Genomic DNA, 26,176 nt, shown 5'->3' on the forward strand with positions numbered 1-26,176 from the left:
ACCTATAGGGGCTTATTTCTTTTGCCACATGAGATACACTTTTCTGGTATGTCATTTTGGGAAATCTATAGCTAATTGGTGAGATTTTATTAACTCTTTGTTGGTGGAGGAAATGAAAATCATCAATTTTTAGGAAAATTGTGGTTCTTTTTTGGCCGTTGACCATACCATAAAAATAGTATATTATTTTTATTCTATGGGTCGCCACGATTACGAAAAGACCTCATTTATATAAATTTTTTTTTTTTTCCCATTTTTACTGAACAATAAGTAATTTAGCATCACTTATTTAGCAATAAGTAATTTAGCATCTTTCATATGCATAACTTTTTTATTTTTCGCCTCACAAATCTATTTAAGGGCTTATTTTTTGCAAGAAGGATTGTTCTTTTCAGTGGTCTTATTTTAGAGTGCATAACATTTTTAAAATCACTTTTTAGAGCATTTTTTATAGGGTATTAATTAAAAATGATCTTTTTTGGAGCGTTTTTTAAAAAAAATGGGATTCACTTTGCGGATCTAATAACGGTTCTGTTTTATCATGCTTGACCGCGGCGTGTAAGGGGTTAACACTCGCGATCAGAGTCAGCTCAGATCGCGGATGTTACAGCGCAGTGTCAGCTGTGATAGACAGATGACAGCCGCCGCTTCTGGTACCAGCTCCGTTTGTGAGTCGGTACCAGAAGCAGGACGTTATCACACTACAGCACAGTAACTATAGAGTTAACTAATCAGAGCTGCTGTAGTGGCATCACACAATATTGTTACATTTCCTGAGACCAGGGCAGAGCAGGTCCTGTGTGTGAGCAGAAAATACCTCAGCAAAACTGGGAAGAGGGAGATTGCACATTAGAAAGATATTCCTGTACAAGACAGAGGGAGAATATATGTAACTGTAGAAACTCCTCTACCAGAGGGTCCAGAGACATCTGCTGAGGGAGGACACCTCAGCCTCCATACATCAGGTACTGAGGTCAGTACTGCCCCAGCCCCTACAACTTGTCCTGGATATTATTACTGTGATTAGTGACTGAAGTGTTCATACAAAAATTGCCCTTAAATTGCTAAACCAACCTTTTATAACTAAAACTTCACTTTTATATATATATATTAATTGTTTGGCACTTTATAGCTTTGAAGTATTTCTGGAGACATGGCAGCCCTGATATGATAATGGTTCCCTTTCAGTGTTCCAGGAATTAAATCTCTTACTATCCACTGAGATCAAATTTGTCTCCGTATCGCTATTATTCTGGTGCTATTCAGCTATATCTTCCTTCCGATCCCTAAATACGTACTGCTTCAGTTCTCACACATCCATCAAGGAGGGGGACGGAGTTGATGGGATATTTTAGGAGAGCCCCTTGTGGGGTATGCACACACATCTGTTATCTATGTATGTTAAAACCTGCCACTTTCGCCGCTAACACAACGTCCTCAGGGGTTATAAGGGCAGAGTTATCAAGCTGTCTGAAAGTCAGAATATTTCTACTCCCCTTTAAAATATTCATGAGCACTGGTAAAATGAAAGCTGAGCTGTGATTGGTTGCCATGGGCAACTAGAAATATCAAGAAACAGCTTGATAAATCTGCCCCATAGTGTCTGCAGCACGCCGGAATTGGTCTTATATAAACTTTTGTTCTGATATCATCACCTAGGTGTGTCAGAATTAACCAATGACTAATAGGCCCTGGTTGCTCGTAACTCCTACATCATCAGTGGGTGCAGGGCCGGATTAAGGGTGGTGGGGGCCCCTGGGCGCAAACTGGTGGAGGCTCTTCCAACAATGTTTTTGGAAGTATATAGCCTGCCAGCCCCCTGAAGTATATAGCGTGCCAGCCCCCTGTAGTATATAGCCTGCCAGCCCCCTGTAGTATATCGCCTGCCAGCCCCCTGTAGTATGTAGCCTGCCAGCCCCCTGTAGTATATAGCCTGCCAGCCCCCTGTAGTATATAGCCTGCCAGCCCCCTGTAGTATATCGCCTGCCAGCCCCCTGTAGTATGTAGCCTGCCAGCCCCCTGTAGTATATAGCCTGCCAGCCCCCTGTAGTATATAGCCTGCCAGACCCTGTAGTATATAGCCTGAAGCCCCCCTGTAGTATACAGCCACCAGACCTCTGTAGTATACAGCCACCAGCTCCGTGTAGAATTTAGCCGCCAGTCCCCTGTAGAAAATGGCCACAAAATAATAATCTTCATACTTACCTCACCTTCCCTTCCAGTGATCCCACAAAGCTGCAGGCTCTTCCTCGCTCTTCAGGCAGCCACCGGCCACTGAAGACACAGCTGCCATCGCTGGGGGAGATTGCAGATGCACTGTTTTGGCAGCAGCATGTAGTGATCGGACGCGGACAGCGTGAAGTCATCACTCGCCGCCGGGGTCCCATCACAACCTGCTGCCGCCAAAACAGTGCATCGGCGAACTCCCCCAGCAATGGCAGCTGTGTCTCACTGACACATCTGACATCCTAGACCCCTATGTGCGATGTGGGCAGGCCGCTGCGCATCGCACACAGAGACAGTCAGAGACACTGTCAGAGACACTGTGTCGCTGACTGTCGGAAACTAGTGGGGACACCGGGGCTAGAGCCCCAGGAGCCCCACCTTTAATCCAGCCCTTAGTGGGTGGCGTCCACCGATCTGAATGACATTTGTCTTAGGAGAATTTGCTTTCATTCTCCAAAATACACAGACTGTCTTCACTCTCTAGTTAGAACTTAGCATTTGACTTAGGAGGCTTTTATTTGCATCCTCCAGGTTACTGCTGCTCATTAACTCCACAGACTCCATGTAATCATGGACTTAGTTTAAATATACTGAATGTAGTCATTGCTACACTCCAGCATTAATATAGAAATAATGAATATGTTCCCCAACGGATACAATTCCACCATCGTCCACATTGGGTGTTGTCCTCATTCATATTATTCTGTTATAAATCTACTTGTATATTATAGATGGTGATGAGAAAAAATAGATTTATTTTAAGCCCCTTTGGGCTCAAAGTGCCAAGGCGATATATCCATTGTGCGTCCAACTGCAGCAATTGTCTGTCTATGTCTCTTCTTCTAGCACCTGCGCTGGACGCACTGCCTCTGTAGCGGGCACACGTGAGGTGATGACATCATCATGTGCGCCGGCTTCAGAAGTGTCACGTACAGAGGCGAGCACAGCTTCGGGGAACAAGGAAAGGTGAGTTTTGGATTCAGTATTTTGGATTCAGAAAACTACATGAGCTGAAAGGTGATCATAATAATAACAATAATAATAATAATCTAATAATTGCTTTTTATTTATATAGCGCACACAGATTGCCTAATCAGTCCCTGTCCACATTGGGGCTCACAATCTAATCAACCTACCAGTATGTTTTTGGAGTGTGAGAGAAAACCGGAGGACCCGGAGGAAACCCACGCAAACATGCAGAGAACATACAATGGGGGTCATTTACTAAGGGCCCGATTCGCGTTTTCCCGACGTGTTACCCGAATATTTCCGATTTGCGCCGCTTGTACATGAATTGCCCCGGGTTTTTGGCGCACGCGATCGGATTGTGGCGCATCGGGGCCGGCATGCGCGCGACAGAAATCGGGGGGGCGTGGCCGAACGAAAACCCAACGTATTCGGAAAAACCGCCGCATTTAAAAACCGAAAATGTGTCGCTTGGGGAGCGCTCACCTTCACCTTCTATGGGATGGTGCATTCCGGGGCGTTAAGATTATTTTCGGCGCTGCAGCGCCACCTGGTGGACGGCGGAGGAACTACCATCTTAAATCCCAGCCGGACCCGAATCCTGTGCAGAGAACGCGCCGCTGGATCGCGAATGGGCCGGGTAAGTAAATGTGCCCCAATCTCTTTGCAGATGTTGACCCTGGGACTTGACCCCAGGACCCCAGTGCTGCAAGGCTCTGTACCAGTGTCTTAAAGTGACACTGGTACAATTGATCTGGGGATAGAGGAGAACAGGGGGCCTAAATATGAGAGAGATCATGGAGGATCCTGAGGGAGAATGCAGGACAGGAGACCATAATATGAGCAAGATGGAGGACAGAAGGCCACAAAAGTAAAGGGAGGATAAAATTAAGGAGGGGTATTATATGTTGCTGAGTTGTATTAGGGAATATTATATGGGGTCCTTAGGGTGGGGGTGGGGGGTTGGCTACAGGAAGGGGATATTACACTATGTCGATATTCTAAATATGTTTAGGGTGGGTCAAGTGGTAGGGCATGGGTGTGGTTTCTGGAAATGGGGAGGGACTTTTTGTCCTCTTTCTCTAGCCCAAAAGTTGGAAGGTATTTCTCTGACCCCAGCCGAAGGATATGATCACATGGCAGATTTCTGGATCCATTTCTGGTTTTGACTTACAGGGATTGTCCGAGATATATTTGTGGCCAGGAGGGGACTGAATAAAAAAATAAACATTTACTTACCTCTGCGGTCCCTCGCTGCCATCTCTCTGGTCTGTGCCACTGTTTGTTTACAGGGGCATGGAAGCTCTGCTGAATTCACCTCCACCCATCCCCATTCCCAGCACTGCATCATACAGGGGACGGGTGGCATTGCTGGCGGGAAGCCGAACTCAGCGGAGCTTCCATGCTCCTGTAAACAAACAGGGAAACAGATTGGAGAGATGGCAGCGTGGAACACCGGGAGGGACCGCAGAGGTAAGTAATTGTTTATTTTTTTATGTAGCCCCCCTCACGGCCACATATTTTTTATAACGTCCCTGACAACTCCTTTAATATTACTGAGCAAAATACTACTGACCAAAATACTGCATGTGAAAGGAGCAATATTTAATTTCTAATATTTATACTAATAAATATATTTAATATTTAAAATCTAACTGCATATTTATGTATGTGTACCGGAGACCCCATTTACATACAATGCCTACAAACACAAAGTGGATTTTGTGCAAATTTTTGTTCAGAATATTACAAACATGACAAAGACAACTGTGAGAGCAGGAGGGTTTTGCTTTTCTGACAGTTTTGACCTTTCTGGGCTGCCGTACTAGCAGTGCAGACATGTGGAATGTGCAGCTGTTGTGTAAGCAAGAAGCCATCAGCTGAACATGGAACCTGTGATTACACTCCGAGCGGGTGAGCAGCATTTATATCCTATACATACTAATAATATCATTACATAATGATTAGGAAACATAGTACAACAAGGAACACATAACTACAAAAAAGCATAAATTAAAAAAAAAACGGCAGCACTCCGAGTGTCCAAAAGTGACGGGGTGTCTTTATTCCATGTGCAATGTTTCAGCCACCAGGATTGCTGTGCTGCTCTGAACTTTCAAGTTTCTACAAAAAAGCATAGGGATAATGAAACATTGTGATAAGCAGTCTGTACATGGTCCAGTTTATGTGGCTATTTTCCAAATTATAAAGTACCAGTGTAGTGGACCTGATCTCCACACTGTTTAAAAAAAACTTTCCTCTACTGCAGCAGAAATGCAGCTTCACTCCTGCTCTGCACAGAGCTAAAACTCTGTTGGATACTGAGGCTGCGATTGCAAGTGGCATTTCTGTCACGTTTTTGCTAAGTTTTCAATTGATTTTTGAAACACTTCGGGAAAAACGCATATTGGTGAAAACACACACGCTTTTATGGGTTGCGTTTTTTCTTGATGTGTTTCAAAGGCATTTTAAAATGTAGCAAAAAGGTCAATTGTGTATGCAGGGTGAAGACACACGTGGCGTTTTTGGGCCGTTTTTAGTTAGTGTGTTTTCAGATAGTTAAAAACGCAATATGGTAATGAATATGGTAATGACTCATAGGACATTTCACAGGCCATTTGCATACAGCTTTAAGACCTCATTGCTTAGGTTTACAGGCATGTAGAGGGACAATGAAGGGATAGAGGCAATGCTCTCTAATGGCAGTTTATGAAAATATATTTAGTTTAGGGAGGTTATTTTGCCTGGCGGGTTCTCTTTAAGGTTTAGGTTAAGTTCACTCTAGCGTTCCTTACCTCCATTAAAAAAAAGTAAAGATCGAATCAATTATACATCCTATTGACATCAATGTAAATTTTATGTCATCCATTATGGTCAGCTTGGTAGGTATCCGTTATCCATGCTTTTTTTTTCAAACAGAGAAAAAGTACTGCAGCTTCTGTATTTTTTTTCCGTAAAAAACACATGGATAACAGATACCTTCCTAAACGGATGACATAAAATGTACTTTGATGTAAATGGGATTTTTAATGAATACGTTAAAGGGAACCTGTCACCAGGTTACAGACTACAAAAGGCCATTGCCGCTGCAAATACCGTATATACTCGAGTATAAGCCGACCCGAGTATAAGCCGAAACCCCTAATTTCAACACAAAAAACTGGGAAAACCTATTGACCCGAGTATAAGCCGAGGGTGGGAAATGCATTGGTTACAGCCTCCCAGTATATAGTCTGCCAGCCCCTGTAGCATACAGCCTGTCAGACCCCTGTAGCATACAGCCTTCCCAGCCCCTGTAGTAGGAAAAAAAATAACACTGTACTCATCTTTCCGACGTCCCCCATAGGTGATGTCAGAAAGGTGAGTTTTGACTTTATTTTTTTAGTTGACTCGAGTATAAGCCGAGTTAGGGTTTTTGAGCACAAATTTTGTGTTGAAAAACTAGGCTTATACTCGAGTATATAAGGTACGCCTTTATGCTTTCTCTAAGCATTTGCATTACAATATACACTCACTGGCCACTTTATTAGGTACACCTGTCCAACAGCTTGTTAACACTTAATTTCTAATCAGCCAATCACATGCCGGCCACTCCGTGCATTTAGGCATGTAGACATGGTCAAGACAATCTCCTGCAGTTCAAACCGAGCATCAGTATGGGGAAGAAAGGTGATTTGAGTGCCTTTGAACGTGGCATGGTTGTTGGTGCCAGAAGGGCTGGTCTGAGTATTTCAGAAACTGCTGATCTACTGGGATTTTCACGCACAACCATCTCTAGGGTTTACAGAGAATGGTCCGAAAAAGAAAAAACATCCAGTGAGCGGCAGTTCTGTGGGCGGAAATGCCTTGTTGATGCCAGAGGTCAGAGGAGGATGGGCAGGCTGGTTCGAGCTGATAGAAAGGCAACAGTGACTCAAATCACCACCCGTTACAACCAAGGTAGGCAGAACAGCATCTCTGAACGCACAGTATGTCGAACTTTGAGGCAGATGGGCTACAGCAGCAGAAGACCACACCGGGTGCCACTCCTTTCAGCTAAGAACAGGAAACTGAGGCTACAATTTGCACAAGCTCATGGAAATTGGACAGTAGAAGATTGGAAAAACGTTGCCTGGTCTGATGAGTCTCGATTTCTGCTGCGACATGCGGATGGTAGGGTCAGAATTTGGCGTCAACAACATGAAAGCATGGATCCATCCTGCCTTGTATCAATGGTTCAGGCTGGTGGTGATGGTGTCATGGTGTGGGGAATATTTTCTTGGCACTCTTTAGGCCCCTTGGTACCAATTGAGCATCATTGCAACGCCACAGCCTACCTGAGTATTGTTGCTGACCATGTCCATCCCTTTATGACCACAATGTACCCAACATCTGATGGCTACTTTCAGCAGGATAATGTGCCATGTCATAAAGCTGGAATCATCTCAGACTGGTTTCTAGAACATGACACTGAGTTCACTGTACTCAAATGGCCTCCACAGTCACCAGATCTCAATCCAATAGAGCATCTTTGGGATGTGGTGGAACGGGAGATTTGCATCATGGATGTGCAGCCGACAAATCTGCAGCAACTGTGTGATGCCATCATGTCAATATGGACCAAAATCTCTGAGGAATGCTTCCAGCACCTTGTTGAATCTATGCCACGAAAAATTGAGGCAGTTCTGAAGGCAAAAAGGGGTCCCTCCCGTTACTAGCATGGTGTACCTAATAAAGTGGCCGCTGAGTGTAAATGTTTGTTATAACTTACCTTGCACCCTGACAGAATCCTCTGTAGTCCCAGGGGTTGGGCTTTGGTTTGGATGCATTTCATAAAACAACATGTGACTTGTCTGTGCTGCAGATGGCTCAGCTCTTGGCCCCCACCTTTGTGCTCCTGTACACAGGGCCGATTCTAGCATATTTGCTGCCTGAGGCGAATATTAAAATGCTGCCCCCCCCCCCCACTCCCTGTTAAGTAAATCCTTAAACTTTACTAACAATTAACAACCCTACAGACAGCTCCCTGACACTGTGTGACTGACTACAGGATCTGGGAGTCATTAGTGGCATCTAGTACCTTATAGATGACAATCTCTTCCATCAGGAGGACTTTATTCCGGGTTCTCCAATCCATGACGTATTGCGGCTGAGTTCACGGCCAGATATCTTCAGCTCCGTGCAGCATCTCCACCCGGTGTCCCTAAAAATACCACAGTCACTTACAGTATAAAGTCTCCTGGAAAACAACACTGCGCTCCTAAATAATATATACCCCTCACAACACAAATGACCGCACGCTACCCCACATATAACACATCCCTTCATTATATAGGGATAAAATCTATATACATATAATATACTGTATCCCATATACAGCCCCTGCAGCTAAGTAATATACTGTACCCGATATACAGCCCCCCCCAGCATAGTAATATACTGTATCCCATATACAACCCCCCAGCTTAGTGATATAGTGATATATAATATATACAGCACCCCCCAGTATAAAATGATTCTGGCCCCATATAATATATACTGAATCCCCCCCAGTATAAAATAATTATAGCCCCAAATAATATCTATAGCACCCCCCCCCCAGTATAAAATAATTATAGCCCCAAATAATATCTATAGCATCACCCCCCCCCAGTATAAAATAATTATAGCCCCAAATAATATCTATAGCATCCCCCCCCAGTATAAAATAATTATAGACCCAAATAATATCTATAGCACCCCCCCAGTATAAAATAATTATAGACCCAAATAATATCTATAGCACCCCCCCAGTATAAAATAATTATAGACCCAAATAATATCTATAGCATCCCCCCCCCTTAGTATAAAATAATTATAGCCCCAAATAATATCTATAGCACCCCCCCCCCCCAGTATAAAATAATTATAGCCCCAAATAATATCTATAGCATCACCCCCAGTATAAAATAATTATAGCCCCAAATAATATCTATAGCATCCCCCCAGTATAAAATAATTATAGCCCCAAATAATATCTATAGCATCCCCCCCAGTATAAAATAATTATAGCCCCAAATAATATCTATAGCATCCCCCCAGTATAAAATAATTATAGCCCCAAATAATATCTATAGCATCCCCCCAGTATAAAATAATTATAGCCCCAAATAATATCTATAGCATCACCCCCAGTATAAAATAATTATAGCCCCAAATAATATCTATAGCATCCCCCCAGTATAAAATAATTATAGCCCCAAATAATATCTATAGCATCCCCCCAGTATAAAATAATTATAGCCCCAAATAATATCTATAGCATCACCCCCCAGTATAAAATAATTATAGCCCCAAATAATATCTATAGCATCACCCCCAGTATAAAATAATTATAGCCCCAAATCCCCAAATAAAATATACAGAAATACCCCCCCCCCCCCCAGTGTATAAAATAATTCTGGCCCCATATAATATATACAGCACCCCCCCCTAGTATAAAATAATTCTGGCCCCATATAATATCTATAGCATCCCCCTAGTATTAAACAATCATAGCCCCAAATAATAAATATATATTGCATCCCCCCCAGTAATAAAGAAATAATTATAGCCCCAAATAAAATAGCATTCCATGATACCTCCTCCCCCCCCCCAGTTTAAAATAATTCTGGCCCCATATGATATATATAGCCCCCCCCCCCCCCCCCCGCAGTATTAATTATTAGCCACAATTAATTAAATACATGAAAAATAATAAAATCCTACTCACCTGCAGGCAGCTGCTCCCTCGCCGCGGCTCCGGTGTTCACGCGGCTCTCCTGTGAGACGCGGCTCCGCACAGTGACACAGGCGCCGCGCCATGACGTCGTGGCGCATGTGTCACTGCTTAGAACGGAGCGACGCAGCTGCCGGAAAGGCGCTGCGTCGCTCCGCATATAAATCGCGCCTGTGTCTTAAAGAGACAGGCGCGATTTATTTAGCTGGTGGGCGATTCGGGCGTTAATGGATGCCCGAATCGCCCACTTTAGAGTGGCGAATTTCGCCGCCCTTTACAGGGACCCGCATTCTGCCGCCTGAAGCGAGATTTTCATCTCGCCTCATGGCAGATGCGGCCCTGCCTGTACAGCTCCTCCCTCCTGCTCCTTCACAGAGGTCACAGCCTGGTGAGTTGATATCAGAGGGGGAGGGAGGAGCTGTACAGGAGCACAAAGGTCGGGCTGAGAGCTGAGCAGTCTGCAGCACAGACAAGTCACATGGTGTTTTTGAAATGCATCCAAATGTGAAGCCCAACCCCTGGGGCTACACAATAGATTCTGTCAGGGGGGAAGGTAAGTTGTAACACAGTTATATTTTGTAATGCAAATGCTTAGAGAATGCAGAAAGACACATTTGCAGTGCAGCTGTAATGGGTTTTTGCAACCTGTATTTAGTGAAAATGAGGTCCCTGGTGACAGGTTCCCTTTAAAGCTCTGTTAAACCTCCGTTCTTTACCTATTTAATGGAGGTATGGAACGATAGCGTGAAATGAGCATAATGGCATAAATGGCATAATAACCAGTGAGCTGAGTTTTCCTACTAGCAAAATATCTTGGGTGCTGAAGTACTATAACTAAATAGCACATTACTTGTAAATAAAAGGCATCTGTGGGCGAACCTCTGTTTCATTTAATTACTCTAAAAAAAAAAAGGTGTAAAGGGGTTTAATAGTTTTAGGGTTTCACAAAATAAATTTGAAATTTTCTTGAAAATATGGAAAATTGTAAGTAAGTAAACGGTCAATATAAAATGATGCCAAGAAATTGATGGTACAGCTTTTTTCATACACAGCATGTCCTTTATCTACATTGAATTTAGTCTGGGTTGTTATAAAGTCACAAGAACCACAAGTCCACCTCATTAATCATTTTATTCTGCAGAGATGTATAAGTGAATTAAGACAGCTTGCCCCTTGCCCATTCGGAAAAATGTTTGTCTGTCACCCATTCACCAATTCTGTCCTTACCTCTGGCTTCTACTCTTAAGATATTGGGGTATATATTTATATTTTGGATATGACTTGGGTTAAACATACTAAAATATGCTAACCTTGTGGTGTAAATTTGTGTCAGAAGATAAGGTAGGTAATTGGTGCTATATCCAAGTGTCAGGAAACACCGGATGTGTCGTGCAGCAACAGCCACTATGATAAACCCAGCATTTTTTCAGATTTTCTATCTAAATTTATACCGTCCAACTAAAGGACTATTCGAATTTTGCATTGGCATTTAAAGGGAACCTACCACCACAAATCTACCTATAAAGGTAGATTGGGTGGTAGGTAGATCAATGGGACGTGAGGATAGCCCTTAAGGGCTAATCCTCACGTCCCCACACTTTTTTGTTAACTTTTAATAAACTTGTATGCAAATTTACTTATGCGGCTACTGGGGCGTGGAGTAGCCGCATCTGAGGTTACACGCCTGCGCGGTCACTGCTCCGAAACAGGCGCGGGCCTACTTTTCTGCGCATGCGCAGACGGCAGGATCGCCGGACGAGGGCGCGCTGCTACGCGGAGCTGCGTGCCGAAGATGGTGAGTAGGAGGGGGAAAGAGGCTACCGGGGCATGGAGTAGCCGCCTCGTGTAACCTCAGATGCGGCTACTGCACGCCCCAGTAGCCGCATAAGTAAATTTGCATACAAGTTTAATAAAAGTTAACAAAAAAGTGTGGGGACGTGAGGATTAGCCCTTAAAAGGGCTATCCTCACGTCCCATTGATCCACCTACCACCCGATCTACCTTTATAGGTAGATTTGTGGTGGTAGGTTCCCTTTAATTTAATTCACCTGCCATATAGATATATTTCCTAAATTTGATGTTATTATAAACAATGTACATCTGTGAAGATAATTTTCAATAAATGTAGCCATCTTGTCCCCTTAGAAACAAGGTAGGTGTCCTTGAAAACTACCACTGCTGTTGGTGTGACTCATCTTTTTTGTCTTTCCAGGGTGCAATAAGTGGGACATTCGACAGAAAGTTTGGGATTATATAGAACAAAATAATCTTGCAGACTTCCCACGACCTGTACATCATCGGATTCCCAACTTCAAGGTACAAGAACATGAGATGTTAACTTCAGCCTCATGATTAAATATCACTTATTTGGGGGAATTTATCAGGGCTTCTGCGCCACACCAGCGGGGGAATTGATGGGCGTGAAGGGGGACACAGAAGTGGGTCGGTGTGGGCATTCCTGTCTGTCCCTATTTCTACGCCAGGTAGAGCCTGGAAGAGAAATAACCGCTGGGCAGGCCTCAGCTGGATACATCATGAGGCCAGAGCCTAAATAACCTCTTAAGTCTATATCTAATGACAAATATTGTGTTCTCTGGTTCTGCATGAGATCACTATCTGGCAGCTCCATAGAAGTGAATAATGTTTTTTGGGTTTTTCTGCGCTGAATACTTTGGAGACCCTATATTTCGTACCCCGGTGACCTCCTCCTCCTCTCGTGTGCAGGGGGCGGCACAGGCTTGTGAGCGATTAATGACCTTGCAGGATTTCCAATCAGCGAAGACAATTAAGATAAATCCTGACACTCCACAGAAGATGGCACGATTCCTCACCCTACAAGTAAGTAACTGCCCTTTCTCTGCTTCACCAGGCATCCCACCAAGCCAGTCACAAGGTAACATCTTTGGAAGTTTTCAGCAAGGCAAAGGAAGTTAAAGTGGATCCAGACAAACCCCTGGAAGGTGTACGCTTGGCTTGTCTACAGGTAGAAGCAGCACCAGTGTTCTTCTTTATATGTTCTTGACCAATTACTTCCCATCCTTCCCTGACCTGTGTAACACTGCTGACAATGATTTTCCCCAGATACTATGTGGACTATTAGAATATTTCCTGTCTGTTGCCCACAGGCCAATAAAACATTGTTGGTTCCAACGCCAAGACTCAGAAGTGGACTCTTTAACCGGATCACTCCCCCTCCAGGAGCAAGCAAAGAGGTGCTGAGGATTTGCTCTACATCACAGGTGAATGACAGCATAGAGGATGAAGCTTCTTATATAAAAGCTGAGAATTTTACAGATGTATTTAATAAACCAATCATGCATAGTGCACCACATTATGAGGCCTTACCCCATAATTTGGTTTAGTACATTGTTTGGCAGTTAGTACCTTCAACAAAAAAAACCTAATGTTGCCCTGACATGGCCATTCATATTATACAGTCTATATTAGTGTATAATCCCTATCCACGTCAATACACAATCAATTTATTCCATTTCAGTGGGATAATTGAGGACAAAAGTATATATTTTATATCGTTGAGTATAAGCCAACCCGAATATAAGCCGAGGCTCCTAATTTTACCACGAAAAATTGTGAAAACCTATTGACTCTAGTATTAGCCTAGGGTAGAAAATGCATTGTCACAGCCTCCCCACAGTATATAGCTAGCCTCCTGCACACCAGTATATAGCCAGCCAGCCCCATAGCCCCAATATATAGTTACCCAGCCCTCTGACCCCAGTATATAGCTAGCCAGCCCTCTGCCCACCACTATATGGCCAGCCCCATGCCCACCACTGTATAGTGAGCCTTGTGCCCCCAACATATAGCTATCCAGCCCCCTGCCAGCCCTCAGCATATAGCCAGCCGGCCCCCAGTATATAGCTAGCCAGCCCCCTGCCCCCAGTATATAGCTAGTCAGTCCCCAGTTGATAGCCAGCCATCCCCAAGTATATAGCAAACCCTCAGTATATAGCCAGCCAGCCTGCCTCCATTATATAGCCAGCCTGCCCCCAACATACAGCCAGCCAGTCTGCCCTGAGTATATAGCTAGCCATCGTGCCCCGAGTATATAGCCAGCCTGTCTCCAATATACAGCCAGCCTGCCCCCACTATATAGCCAGCATCAGTATGTCCAGCACATAAAAAAGAATTTCAATACTCACCTTTCTGACATCAACCCCCCCCCCCTCCCGGAGGTCCTCTTTTTACGCCCGGCACTGGTAGGTCCGTGTGACGTAGCATCGCACAGGCTATGACGTCAACCGCTGCTGCCATCATATTGTGTGTGCCGACCCTGTGCACTGCAATGTCGCACGGATCTGCCACTGCCAGACAGAAGAAGAGGACCATTTTTAGGCTGTTTTCTGACTCCAAAAGAGGTGGCTGGTACTTGGTAACTAGGGGGCATGACCAGACAGAGAATAGCCCATGTAAATTGTGGTGCAGCAAACTAGACCGACTAAGGCTGCACGTACACGGACCTAAGAGGGACGTATGTACGGCTACAAGCTTGCGGGTGTACATATGTCCCCCAAAGACGGCAATGGCCACATAGAGCATGTGGCTCCGTACACAAGGAAAACATGGGACATGTCCTACCTTTCCCCACGTGCACATCCGTGCATCACTGTGGAGAGGAGAGGGGTCACCCCTCCACCTCTCTAGGGTGCTGGAGGTATGCCTGCCTGGCCGTAGCCGTATATTTGTGTGAATTTGCCCTAATACGAGGTGCAAAATAGGACTCAATAGTCTTATACTGCACATTAATCTGGCGCAACAGAGAAGAAGAGAGGAGGGTGCCGATATGAATAAGTTAGAATGTGTCAGTCACAGGAGGGGAGTGCTGTTGTCCTTAGTGTCTTGTAACATTTTATGGGGTTCCAAAGGATGAATATGGAAAACCACTGTATCCCTCAGGTACTTCTGGGTTTAAGGCCTGTGTCCAGCCAGAAGCTGCCTCATCGGGAGCTCCCTCATCCAGTGAGCATCCTTTTTTCAAGCAAACGCACTTCCTGTGTTGGTGCCTGGTCCAAGGAGGCCATTCATTGGATAAAGCCAGCACCGTGACCCCAAGGAACTTCTGGTAGAACTTGTGCTTTAAAACTGGAGCTGCGTGGGGTAAATATGTGTATAGGAGAACCCTAAAAATATCATAATTCCTGCTGAGGAAATGAGATTTCATTACCATAAGCTGGTGAGGATAGTCTAGACATAGAGGCTTTGTACAGTTCAATAACCACACACACTGGTCCTGGCAACTGCACAACTGATGGTTCTCAGCTGACCCAACATAATACATTATCTTTGTACTGACACATACTGAAGTGAGCCAGACCTGGATACAACTTCTCCAGCTCTGGATTTGATATATGGGTGACATTTCTATCTGGAGGGTACTGCATTACAGATTTCCCATTTTGCAGATGTTTTGAATGACAATGAAATGGGCCTTACCTTCAAATCACAAACTTACCCAAGTAAGTTCCTACAAGTATCAGTAGGGAATAGTGGTGTAATAAGTAGCAATGGTGCCCATAGCTAGACAATGGAATAGGGCTGCACCGTATATATAAGCTATATGTAACAGCCGAGTTTTTCAGCACAATTTTTATGCTGAAAAAGCCCCACTCGGCTTATACTCGAGTATATGAAAAATTCAAGTTAGTTCTCATCCTCCGGTGAGTACAAAATCCATCATGATAAACCAGGGACACTTTCTCACAGATCCAGACACTGTGACTGTGGTAATTGTCTTCTATTTGTTATCCATGGCATTCTCCCTTCTAAAATCAACTTTAAAAATGATGCTAATTAGCCTGAGGCTCTGGTTTCAGAGGCTGTTTCACTGTCTCTCTTCCCCCTGCTCCCTCTGCACTTCTCCCTCCATCTTCCTGATGTAATCTCACTGCAGCAAAGCAAGTTTCAACACACAGTTGTAGGGGTAAATGCTCCTCCACAGTGTAACAGCCTGTGAAGCTGCAGCATAGAGGGGCGGTGGCAACACCCGCCAGATCACTTCTGGCGTATTGACTTAATTTTAAAAGTTGATTTTAGAAGGAACAAGGCAATGGATAACAAATCACAGTGCCTGGATGTATGAGTATGATGTATGGTTTATCATGCTTGATTTTAAGGATAGATCTCCTTTAAATTTAGGTAATCAAGTAAACTTGGAGACTTGGTGTGAGGTAAAAAGAAGTGTTACATATGTCCATAAAACTTTGGACTGTCTTTGATTTTTGGTTTTAATTTGCGTTAAAAAATGAGTATGTCACTGCCAATCTCACTCTCTGCTCTCTGTGAAATATTTTAAGTGAAGCTCTTGCAGTGAAGTATATTAGCCCTAATAGCCAGTGCAACATTCATTCATCTTCTCACTTTTTGCCACAGGGTGTAAAGGATTTCAGTGTCCCTTTAGGTCTGGAATCTACAGTGCAGGTGGACCTGGTGGTTGTGGGATCTGTTGCTGTTTCGGAGAAAGGTAAACTGATTCTTGCATACCTGTGGTTTATTGCATCCTTTCTGCTGCCTGAGGCAAATAAAAGGGACGTCTCCCCTCATGAAATATCATAAGGATAAATGTATGCAGTTTAAACATCTATGGAATCATTCATAGTTAAGCCTATAGTAAGTATAATAGTATAGTATAATAGTGAATTAGTTACATACAGTGCCCACTCGACCAACCTATTATTATAAACAAAAGCTTTATATACAAGCCCCTTTATGAATTAATTTATATACAGCAACCACTCATTAAAGGGACACTATCACCAGAGTTTACTCTATTAAACTACCAGCCCCCCTAAGGAAGGTATAAAATGTACTTTCTAGAATTCACTCTTTTTTTTTGGATTCGCACAACTATTTTATGTGATAGATGAGATTCCTAGCATTAATTTGACACATAAGCATGTTTAAATTGTGACAGCCGCGGGCCTGCCTGTTACAGCGCACGGACTGTTCTGCATCTGGTCCGTGCGCAGGATCAGGGGGGCCCGGAGCTGTCACAATTCAAAATAAGAACGGGCCCCCGATCCGCCCCCCACGTCCCGCCCACCTCACACTACTTACGCCCCCCGTCCCCATCCATCACTTTTGCTGACGCAGGCTTAGTGACGCATCTGCCTGCGCCGGGTCTGCTGAGGTCTATGACCCGGCACCTGACCTGGCAGACGCGTCATCAGCCGTCGCCTGCACCGGATCCCCATGATGAGAGGGAGCACGAAGAGGAGCGGGATAAGGTAATAATTATGTTTTTTTATTTTGCTTAAATATATGGTGCCCTGTTTGGTGGTGGGGGACATTATTTATGACTACTGGGGGGGGGGGGGGCAGGACATCAATTAAGGCTACTGGGGGTAGGACGTTAATTATGGCTACTGGGGGGGGGACATTAATTATGGCTACTGGGGGGGGGGCAGGACATTGATTATAGCTACCGGGGAGGGGGTCAGGACATTAATTATGGCTACTGGGGGGGAGGACGTTAATTATGGCTACTGGGGGGGGGGGCAGGACATTAATTATGGCTATTGGGGGGGGCAGGACATTAATTATGGCTACTGGTGGGGGGGGGAGACATTAATTACGGCTACTGGTGGATGGTGTTCAATGTTTTTATGCATACTGGGGGGGGGGGGGCCCTGTTGGGAATTTTGCCCTGGGGCCCAGAGGACCCTAGTTACGCCACTGGATGTTTTATACCCTATCTGAGGGGGCTAGTAGTTAAATGTTCTAAATCTGGTAACAGAGACCCTTAAAGTTTTATGCAGCACCAATACCACCTAATTTTTTATGTGGAGCAGCAGCACCCACTAATTTATATGCAGCACCAGTACTCCCACATTAATATATATGCAGTGCCAGCACCCCCTGCAGCCTAGGATGGGTAACTAAACTTGTCTCTTTAGAATAGGTCCAAGAAGCACAAGATGTTTCTATCACTTCATACAAGTGACAGGGCTCAGCAGGTGAAAAGACATGTATTTTTTTTATACCTTATACAAGATATGGGGTCCATGCTGCGGTGGCCCATCGTTACATAGTTGATCCAGTTGATAAGACTTAAGTCAAACTTATCCTATACTAATCTAGATACAGTGTGCTGGGGTGTGGAAGAGAGTGAGAGGGACAGAGCAGCAGAAGCAGGTATGAGTAGAAAAGTCTGTTGGTGTTTAGGCGTCTCTCCAGAATGCTGAGCTCTGGATCGAGGGGATGCCACAGGGTGAGGGTGGTGTTAATTGTGGGATGACTTGGCCTTGTGGTGCACCACAGCCTTACTCACTGACTACTATCTGCCACTTCCTTGTAATCTCTCTCCTGGGGGCCGCTGTAGAGGTTTTAGGGGGCTTAAGTATCTAGGCCAAGCCAAAAGCTACAAAGTGCATTTCCTAGAATAATCACTTGGGTTTAGGATTTCCTACTAACAGTAGAGGCACCTTTTAGTCCTACAGAAAGCACAACTAGTGAATTTTCTCTCACACTCTCAGCACACCATTTTCCCTGTATCAGCAGCAGACAAACATGTCTGCCCAAAGCTGGTTTCATCCAACCTACTAACTGAACAACTGTTCCTCCCCCTCCTGTTACAGGTTCGGTTTGTGGGTGTGTCCCACTTACCTTCCAGCAGGTTTTAGGAAAACTGGAAAGTACCAACACTACCTAAAGCAGACTGCAGTTGTCACTGTTACCACTGTTGTTTCAATGTAACCCATTCTCTTTATACCAACATAGGAACATGTTACCTCATAAAACATATAAAATACCACTTTTGCACCGGTGACATCTGAGGCCCAGTGCAATACATAGATCCAAATAAAAAACCCTGATGAGCGAGACATTAAATACCCTTTATTAGGAATAATTCCTTTCCAAATCCACTTGTGACAATCAGAATGATTACTGGCACACCAATCCCCTAACATTTCACTTCTCTTTCCTCAGGCTGGAGAATCGGGAAAGGAGAGGGTTTTGCGGATATGGAATACGCAATGATGGTGGCCATGGGTGCAGTGACAGAACAGACCATTGTGGTGACTGTGGTACATGACTGTCAGGTAAATATGGTGTCAATGTCAGAAGTGAACCACATAAGCTTCTTCATGTTTAATGATAATGGCATCTGAGGTGCCAGTGTCTGATCCAAAGTTTGAGACTTTCAACTTCATTTTTTTTTCCAGCTGTTTGTAGCTCCACTTACTGATAAGTCTATGCTTCCAGAATGTTTTGTTATGTAACAAATTGTAAGCTTTGAAACTTCATGATTCACTAATTGATTTTCAAAACTCCAATGAACAGCAACATAACAAAGTAGGAAAAATGTAAAGGTATATATATACAGTATATACTTGAGTATAAGCTGACCCAAGTATAAGCCAAGGCCCCTAATTGTACCGCAAAAACCTGGGAAAACCTATTGACTCGAGTATAGGCCGATGGTGGGAAATGCATTGGTCACGGCCTCTCCATTTATACAGCCTGCCGGAGCCTGCCCCATAGTGTATAGCCAGCACCTGCCCCCGGTATATAGCCTGCCAGCCCATATCCCCCAGTATATAGCCAGCCCCCGGCCCCAGTATATAGCTAGCAGCTCGAGTATAAGCCGAGTTTGGGTTTTCAGCACTTTTTTTTGTGCTGAAACACTAGGCTTATACTCAAAGTATATATAGTATATGCTTTTCCCACTCATGGTTAGTGGTTGGGTGAAGCCATTTATTTTTCAAACTGCTGTGTTTTCTCCTTTTAAAATCATGATGACAACCAAAAACATCCAAATGACCCTGATCAAAAGTTCACATACCCTGGTGATTTTGGCGTTAGAACATGCACAGAAGTTCAGACATATGGGTTTGAATGGCTACTAAAGGCTCACTAACATCCTCACCTGTTCCTGGGATCCGGACAATTTTTGTATTATTATTCATATTCTCTGGAAAAAGCCAAAAGTTGCAGGGGTATGTAAACTGTGGGTGTAATAAGTATTCATATATATATTTGCAACAATTTCACGCAACAAGACTGGCAGCCATTCGAGTTTGTGTAATAAGAAAGATGCATCATGAGATGGCGATTTAGGTAAAGCACCTCAACAATTTTTTTGCTTTCAGGTTCTGGATATACCAGAGGATCTGCTAGATGAACATGACCTGACAGTGGATTACATCCTGACCCCCACCCGGGTTATAAAAACCAACTGCACTCGTCCAAAGCCTCAAGGGATTATATGGTCCAAGGTTAGATTGTCATGCAGGATCGCTACTTATTGGGAGACTACATTTGACTAAGTATATTTGCGTGGTGTGAAAAGGAACATTATTGGTTAAATCCAGAGGCTGTATAAACCTGCCCTGTGCTGACCCAATACTTCTTACAGCCATTACAGTGTATCTAGCCCATTATCTGAGAAATATATACATTAGCTACATAAATCTCTTTCCTGTTAGCTTGTAATCTGATAACCGTTACAAGGTATCAGTACAAGTAAAATGTGTGGGGTGCAGGACGAGGATTGTCTAGACCAGGACCAAATGTAATAAATCCTTGCATGTGGGAAATGTGTTTTCAAATTAGAGATCTTTAAAATTGGAAGGGATTGAAAAACAAAGCTTATTAAAGCTATTTTCCTTTAAGCAACATTTATCGCCTATTAACAGGCAATCTCAGACTCCTTGGGATTGGCAAAACAGGAGACCTTCAAGAGGACCTTTCACCACCTCACTTATATGGAGATTAGCATGCCATTCTGTAGGGGCTGCTACACAGATTCACGGGCACTTTGAATTATCCTTCTAGCCCCTATGGTTGCGGAGATATTAATCCCAAGATCTGAAATCTGTGTTTGGTCAGAGAGGAGGAGCTGGGGCTGGAGATGGGGGCGTGTTTTATGCTAATCTCCTCTCATACTGTCAGTAGTGAGATGTAATTTGCTGTTAACATTTGCGTTAACAAAAATGCAATGTTACACGCACTGCGTAAGAGACAACACATACATCACATAAGCATAAACGTGATGCAAACAAGAGATAAAAGCAAATGTAAGTGTAAACGCAAATGTAATGGCACAGAAGTGTAAAGTGTAAAGCACCATAAACGCAAGTGCCGTTTACATAAGCATAAACATGAGTCAAACTCAACATAAACGCAAATGTGGCATTAGCATAAACATGACGCAAAGGCAAATAGCTTAAATACGACACAAATTCGACATAAACGGAAACACTGCGTATGTTTTAACGCACCTCAAACGCTGCATAAGTGTTAACGTGCCACAAATGGCGCTTACGCATAAACGTAAATGTGACACAAAAGCCAATTAGGAGGAAGTGCGCCGCAAACACCACGTAACCAGAATCGCAACGCCACATAAGCGGAAAAGTGTCGCAAAAGCCGCATAATTGTAACTGTGACACAAATGCCACATAAGCATGAAAGTAACTCAAACTCTGCATAAGTGGAAACGTGCCGCAAGCGCTGTGTAAGCATAATGCAAATACTGCATAAGTGGAACTGTGACGCCACATAAGCATTATGCAAACGCCACGTAAGCTTCAATGTCACAGAAACGCAGCAAAAATTTTAAAGCCACATAAGCACAGTGCAAACCACATGTAAAACGCAAAAAGGCAACATAAATGTGATGTTAGTGCAAGCACCATGTAAATATCATGTTTGCATAAATGTAATGTAGATACTTTTTGTTTTATGTTTCCATTAACATTGCATTTGTGGGAACATTGGATTTGCTTTCACAACTCATTTGCAATGTAAACATAATGTCTATTCAATGTGAATGCAATTCCGAAACGTTGTGATTATGTAAATACAATGTCAATAGAATATATTAACGAAATGTGCGTGAACACGACCTTTACAGCCCCTACAGGATGGTATGATAATCTCTACATGTGTGAGGTGGTGAAAGGTCCTCTTTAAGTCTCCACCTATAATAGCTGGAAGTGCCCTAGGAGTCTTTGGAGCACACAACAAATTATCCAATTCTCTGTTGACTTCTATAGTAATTCCAGCTCGGCTCATAGTATGAACCAATGGCAAAAGATGGCCTCACAGTGCAGATAAAGGGGATTATTATTCCCTCAAACTGTCAATCACAATGGTTTCTCCAGTTAAATATTGTGTGTCCAAACACATTTAAAAGTAGCAAAACATGGATTATGAATTATGGTTGAGCAGCATGTTTGTTAATTAAATAAACATTGAAGACATTTTTGTTTCCCTTTGGCCCTCAGATAAATCAGGAGATGATGAGTAAAATACCAATTCTAAGGAGGCTTCAGGAAATGGAGCGTAAAGCAGGGAAAGATGTGACACTGGGGAGCAAAGAGAATCCCACCCTGAGGAGCAGAACTTGTAAGTCAATGAGTCAAGCCCACACCAATCGGACCCTGCCCATCACAGACAACTTGGAAAACCACAAGGACATTACTACTGTTTACATAGGGAACATCCCCCCTGCTATACGGGTCAGTGAACTGAAAAACATATTACGTGAGCAAGGGGCTTCTCCAGTGCACCTCACGTGGCAGGGAGCGCAGCACCGAGCTTTTCTGGAATACAGTGATCCTTGCCAGGCCCAGCTGGTACTGTCGAGCTTGGAGGGCTTGAGTTTAGGAGGGCAGGTCATCCGTGTAGAACTAGCCAAAACTCAGAGAAGAAGAGTGCACCAAGCCTATGGAGATAAACAGCTGACAAGCGACACCACTGCAAAGAGGTCCCCAGGCCACAAACTAGAAAACACATCATATGCTGCGCCTCAGTGACAGTTCTATGACATCTACAAGGCAGATTTGCCAGATTATACAATAAAAATCTCCCATATCAGTGTATGACTTATCAAGGTTCCCTTACTTAAAGGGGTTATGCCACGAAACAATTGACTTCAAAAAGCTGTCAAAGAGGTTAAAATATTTCAAAAATCTATTTGTAATGGTTACCTGCAATTAAAGATTCCTTTCTATGTGTTATTATGATGCTTGTTCAGCCTCTATTCTGCTCCACACAGAAGCCGATGTGGGAGGGGCCTAGCCAGGCACATGCACAGCACTGACTGCGGCAGTTATTGCACACCTCAGTGCTACAGAGCGCTCAGCCTTCAGAGTCTCCTTCCACCTGCTGTGCTCAAATAGTCCCTGCATTTACTGATCCAATAGAAGTCCAATAGAAATGTGTCATACGCCCCATGTTAAAAGTGCACCAAAAAAAGTTGGTGCAGTCTGTCAAAGCAGTGCAGGGGGCACCAGATTCATGAAGAACAAGCGCCAGAAATCCCGAATCTGGCGCCCCCTGCACACTACACAGGACACTGCACATAGTACACATGTACTATGTATTCTCACAGCAACATGGTCGGTCAGGTTGACATGCATGGATGTATAGATAAATAAATAAATAGGTGACAGCTTCCCACATGTTACTGATCTTTAGCTACTTCCCTGCTAGTCAGGGACAGGGGCCCCTTTGCAGGAGAGCAGTGTAACATGGAGGGACAGTGCATGGTGGAGAGTACAGGAGGAGGACTGCAGGAGAGCAGTGTAACATGGAGGGACAGTGCATGGTGGAGAGTACAGGAGGAGGACTGCAGGAGAGCAGCGTAACATGGAGGGACAGTGCATGGTGGAGAGTACAGGAGGAGGACTGCAGGAGAGCAGTGTAACATGGAGGGACAGTGCATGGTGGAGAGTACAGGAGGAGGACTGCAGGAGAGCAGTGTAACATGGAGGGACAGTGCATGGTGGAGAGTACAGGAGGAGGACTGCAGGACAGCAGTGTAGCATGGAGGGACAGTGCATGGAGGAGAGTACAGGAGGATTGCAGGAGAGCAGTGTAACATGGAGGGACAGTGCATGGAGGAGAGTACAGGAGGAGGATGCATCAGGAGAGGTCAGAGCTCAGCCTGTTACTTGTGTTATCTCTACAGCCTCCTGTGTGACCTGACTAATGGTGGAGGGAGGAAAGGGCTGCTGCATTGCTATGATCCATGTTAGGGGAGGGCAGCAGATGCCATGTATGTCTGCAGTTACCTTGTATCTGCTGCTGGAAGCAACTGTGGAGCAGTGGAAATCACCTCATTCACTGGTGTAGACGGCTGAGCTCTCTGCCCCCTCTCTCACTTCCTATTGGCTGCAGTGTGTCAGGTGATCTCTCAGTGTGAAGAGGAGCTGTGAGCCCGTGGAGTGATCTGTAGTGTAGAGCAGCTGCTGACTCCCTGTGCGCAGACTCGGCCAGATCAGCTGTTGCTCAGGACGGGACACAGCTACCACTAGAGGGCGCCAGCAACCAGAACAAAAGGAGTTATCTCAGTAAGGCTGCAGATTTTGTAATAAGTGTCAATGGTGAAAGTCCAACAATGCATTGGACCCAATTACAGCCATGTGCTATGGTGACACAACCCCTTTAAGTCTAGAGAAGCTGGCCGACTACAGGTAGTAGGACCTGCAGACTGCCGGATCGTTACGCCTGTCAGAGGGGAAGAGATTCAAGTGTATGTGTTCAGACACACATACAATTGATAACAATAGTGACGCAGGCAGACAGATGACATCATCAGTGTGCAAAGAACAGCGCATAGATGTGCATCAGTGGCGTTACCACCGTGTCATACAGTGTGCGCAGCGAGAGCGCATGGGTGGATGTTCATCTGCCTGCACTGCTGCTAAAGAGAGAAAAGGATGTTGTGGGATTGTTTGAGGTGAGTATGTGAGTGCGTCTGCTGACATTTCATTAAATGGGTCTCTGCTGATGTTTTATTAAGGGGCTGCTTTGAGCATACTATTAAGAGGGTCTCTGCTGACATTTCATTAAGTGGGTCTCTGCTGACGTTTTATTAAGGCACCGTTTCCACACCGTACACCAGGAAAAGATAGAGCCTACTCTAGTGTGGGGCCGTGCACCGCTGTTTCTTATGGAGGGAGGAGGAACCACCTCCTCTCCAGCATACGCCGATATGCCCGCACTGTGGGCATACCACGTGTGAATGAATCCTAAGGTATATAAAGAGTCTGGTAATTCTGACAACACCGGAGCCATAGGGGAAGCAGGAACATGATGGTGGTAAGGGGGGGGACCTAGAATGACTGAATTTAGATGATAGTATTGATGTAAGATGATGGTCCTTGTTAAAAGAACAGAGTAGATGGGATAGTGTAGTAATGTGAGAGAACAGAGTAGGTGGTGTACAGTGTAGTAATATAAGAAGGCCAGGGCTCAGGGGTAGATGTCACTCCCAGTCCTGTATCTCTCTTACTCTCCCTAGAAGCACAGAAAGAAACATGTCTGACAGACTCAGCAAGTATAACGCTGGGGTTACCACTTTATATCACTCTGCTGTCACCACATACGCCTCACACATCTGCAACACCCTCGCCGATGCAATGGCGAAGGAGTGCTTGCGAATAAGCCCCACAGCATGTCACCACATCACACAGGGGACATTGCAGTGGTTAATCCTGCCTGGCAAGGCAGAAGTTAATATGAGTATGATGTAAAAGTCTATTATCCAATGATCTGTGTTACATCCTGTCTCTGTGAGCTGAGAGGTAATTGGAGGAGCAGCCACCACCTGACCAAGGGGAGATAATAAAACCCCTGACCAAGTGCAACACCCTCGCCGATGCAATGGCGAAGGAGTGCTTGCGATTAAGCCCCATAGCATGTCACCACATCACACAGGGGACATTGCAGTGGTTAATCCTGCCTGGCAAGGCAGAAGTTAATCTGTGTATGATGTAAAAGTCTAGTATCCAATGATCTGTGTTACATCCTGTCTCTGTGAGCTGAGAGGTAATTGGAGGAGCAGCCACCACCTGACCAAGGGGAGATAATAAAACCCCTGGCCAAGAATATTCTAGAGAGCAGTTAGCTGAGCAGTAGCTCAGGAGGAGACTGGAGTCTCTCCAGTACAGACTCTTCGGAGTCTGTACAGCTAGCACACCAGACCAGAGCAGGAAGAGCCTAGCCCCTGCCTGAAGTGGAGCTAATAGCTGGGTAGTGAGGAAAGGGGTATCATCCTACCTTCAAGGGTGATACCTGAAGATATCCAGGATCAAGCTGAAGCTTCCTATTAGGACACAGCTGCCTCCCAGCCTGCCATTGCATCCAGGCTGGTGATCTACATCCTGTGGCTCCCTCCAAATACCTCTTCAGCACTCCACCACTCTGTTAAAGGCACGTTGCTGCGGTTCCTGTCGGTTCCAATAAAGAACTGTAAGTTGTTTTTGTTCAACCTCTGCC

At 44.5% G+C, this 26,176-nt stretch overlaps 1 protein-coding gene across 4 annotated transcripts; it reads left to right on the top strand.

Annotated features, from left to right (window-relative positions):
- Positions 1-807: 807 nt before the first annotated feature.
- On the top strand, positions 808-22,768 carry MTHFSD (methenyltetrahydrofolate synthetase domain containing). 4 transcript variants are annotated; one of them, XM_072117051.1, is made up of 10 exons: positions 808-973; positions 3,073-3,192; positions 4,994-5,106; positions 12,141-12,244; positions 12,653-12,766; positions 13,054-13,167; positions 16,319-16,409; positions 18,875-18,987; positions 20,038-20,163; positions 22,177-22,768. In XM_072117051.1, exons 3-10 carry the CDS (start codon positions 5,079-5,081, stop codon positions 22,705-22,707), a joined length of 1,221 nt encoding a protein of 406 aa, XP_071973152.1. In that variant the 5' UTR covers positions 808-973; positions 3,073-3,192; positions 4,994-5,078; the 3' UTR covers positions 22,708-22,768. The 4 variants fall into 4 exon arrangements, with proteins under 4 accessions (XP_071973152.1, XP_071973150.1, XP_071973151.1 ...); XM_072117049.1 differs by lacking the exon at positions 12,653-12,766 and adding an exon at positions 12,798-12,911 and having other exon boundaries at positions 810-973; XM_072117050.1 differs by lacking the exon at positions 12,653-12,766 and adding an exon at positions 12,798-12,911 and having other exon boundaries at positions 810-965.
- The last annotated feature ends 3,408 nt before the right edge of the window (positions 22,769-26,176 follow it).

Source organism: Engystomops pustulosus, chromosome 7 (genome assembly GCF_040894005.1).
Source record: "Engystomops pustulosus chromosome 7, aEngPut4.maternal, whole genome shotgun sequence".
Classification (NCBI taxonomy): Eukaryota; Metazoa; Chordata; class Amphibia; order Anura; family Leptodactylidae; genus Engystomops; species Engystomops pustulosus.

Coding starts and splice junctions, on each gene's coding strand:
- MTHFSD (XM_072117051.1), top strand. CDS start 5,079: ATGGAACCTGTGATTACACTCCGAGCGG. Junction 16,410..18,874: donor TGTTGCTGTTTCGGAGAAAG/GTAAACTGATTC, acceptor CTCTTTCCTCAG/GCTGGAGAATCGGGAAAGGA. Junction 20,164..22,176: donor AAGGGATTATATGGTCCAAG/GTTAGATTGTCA, acceptor TTTGGCCCTCAG/ATAAATCAGGAGATGATGAG.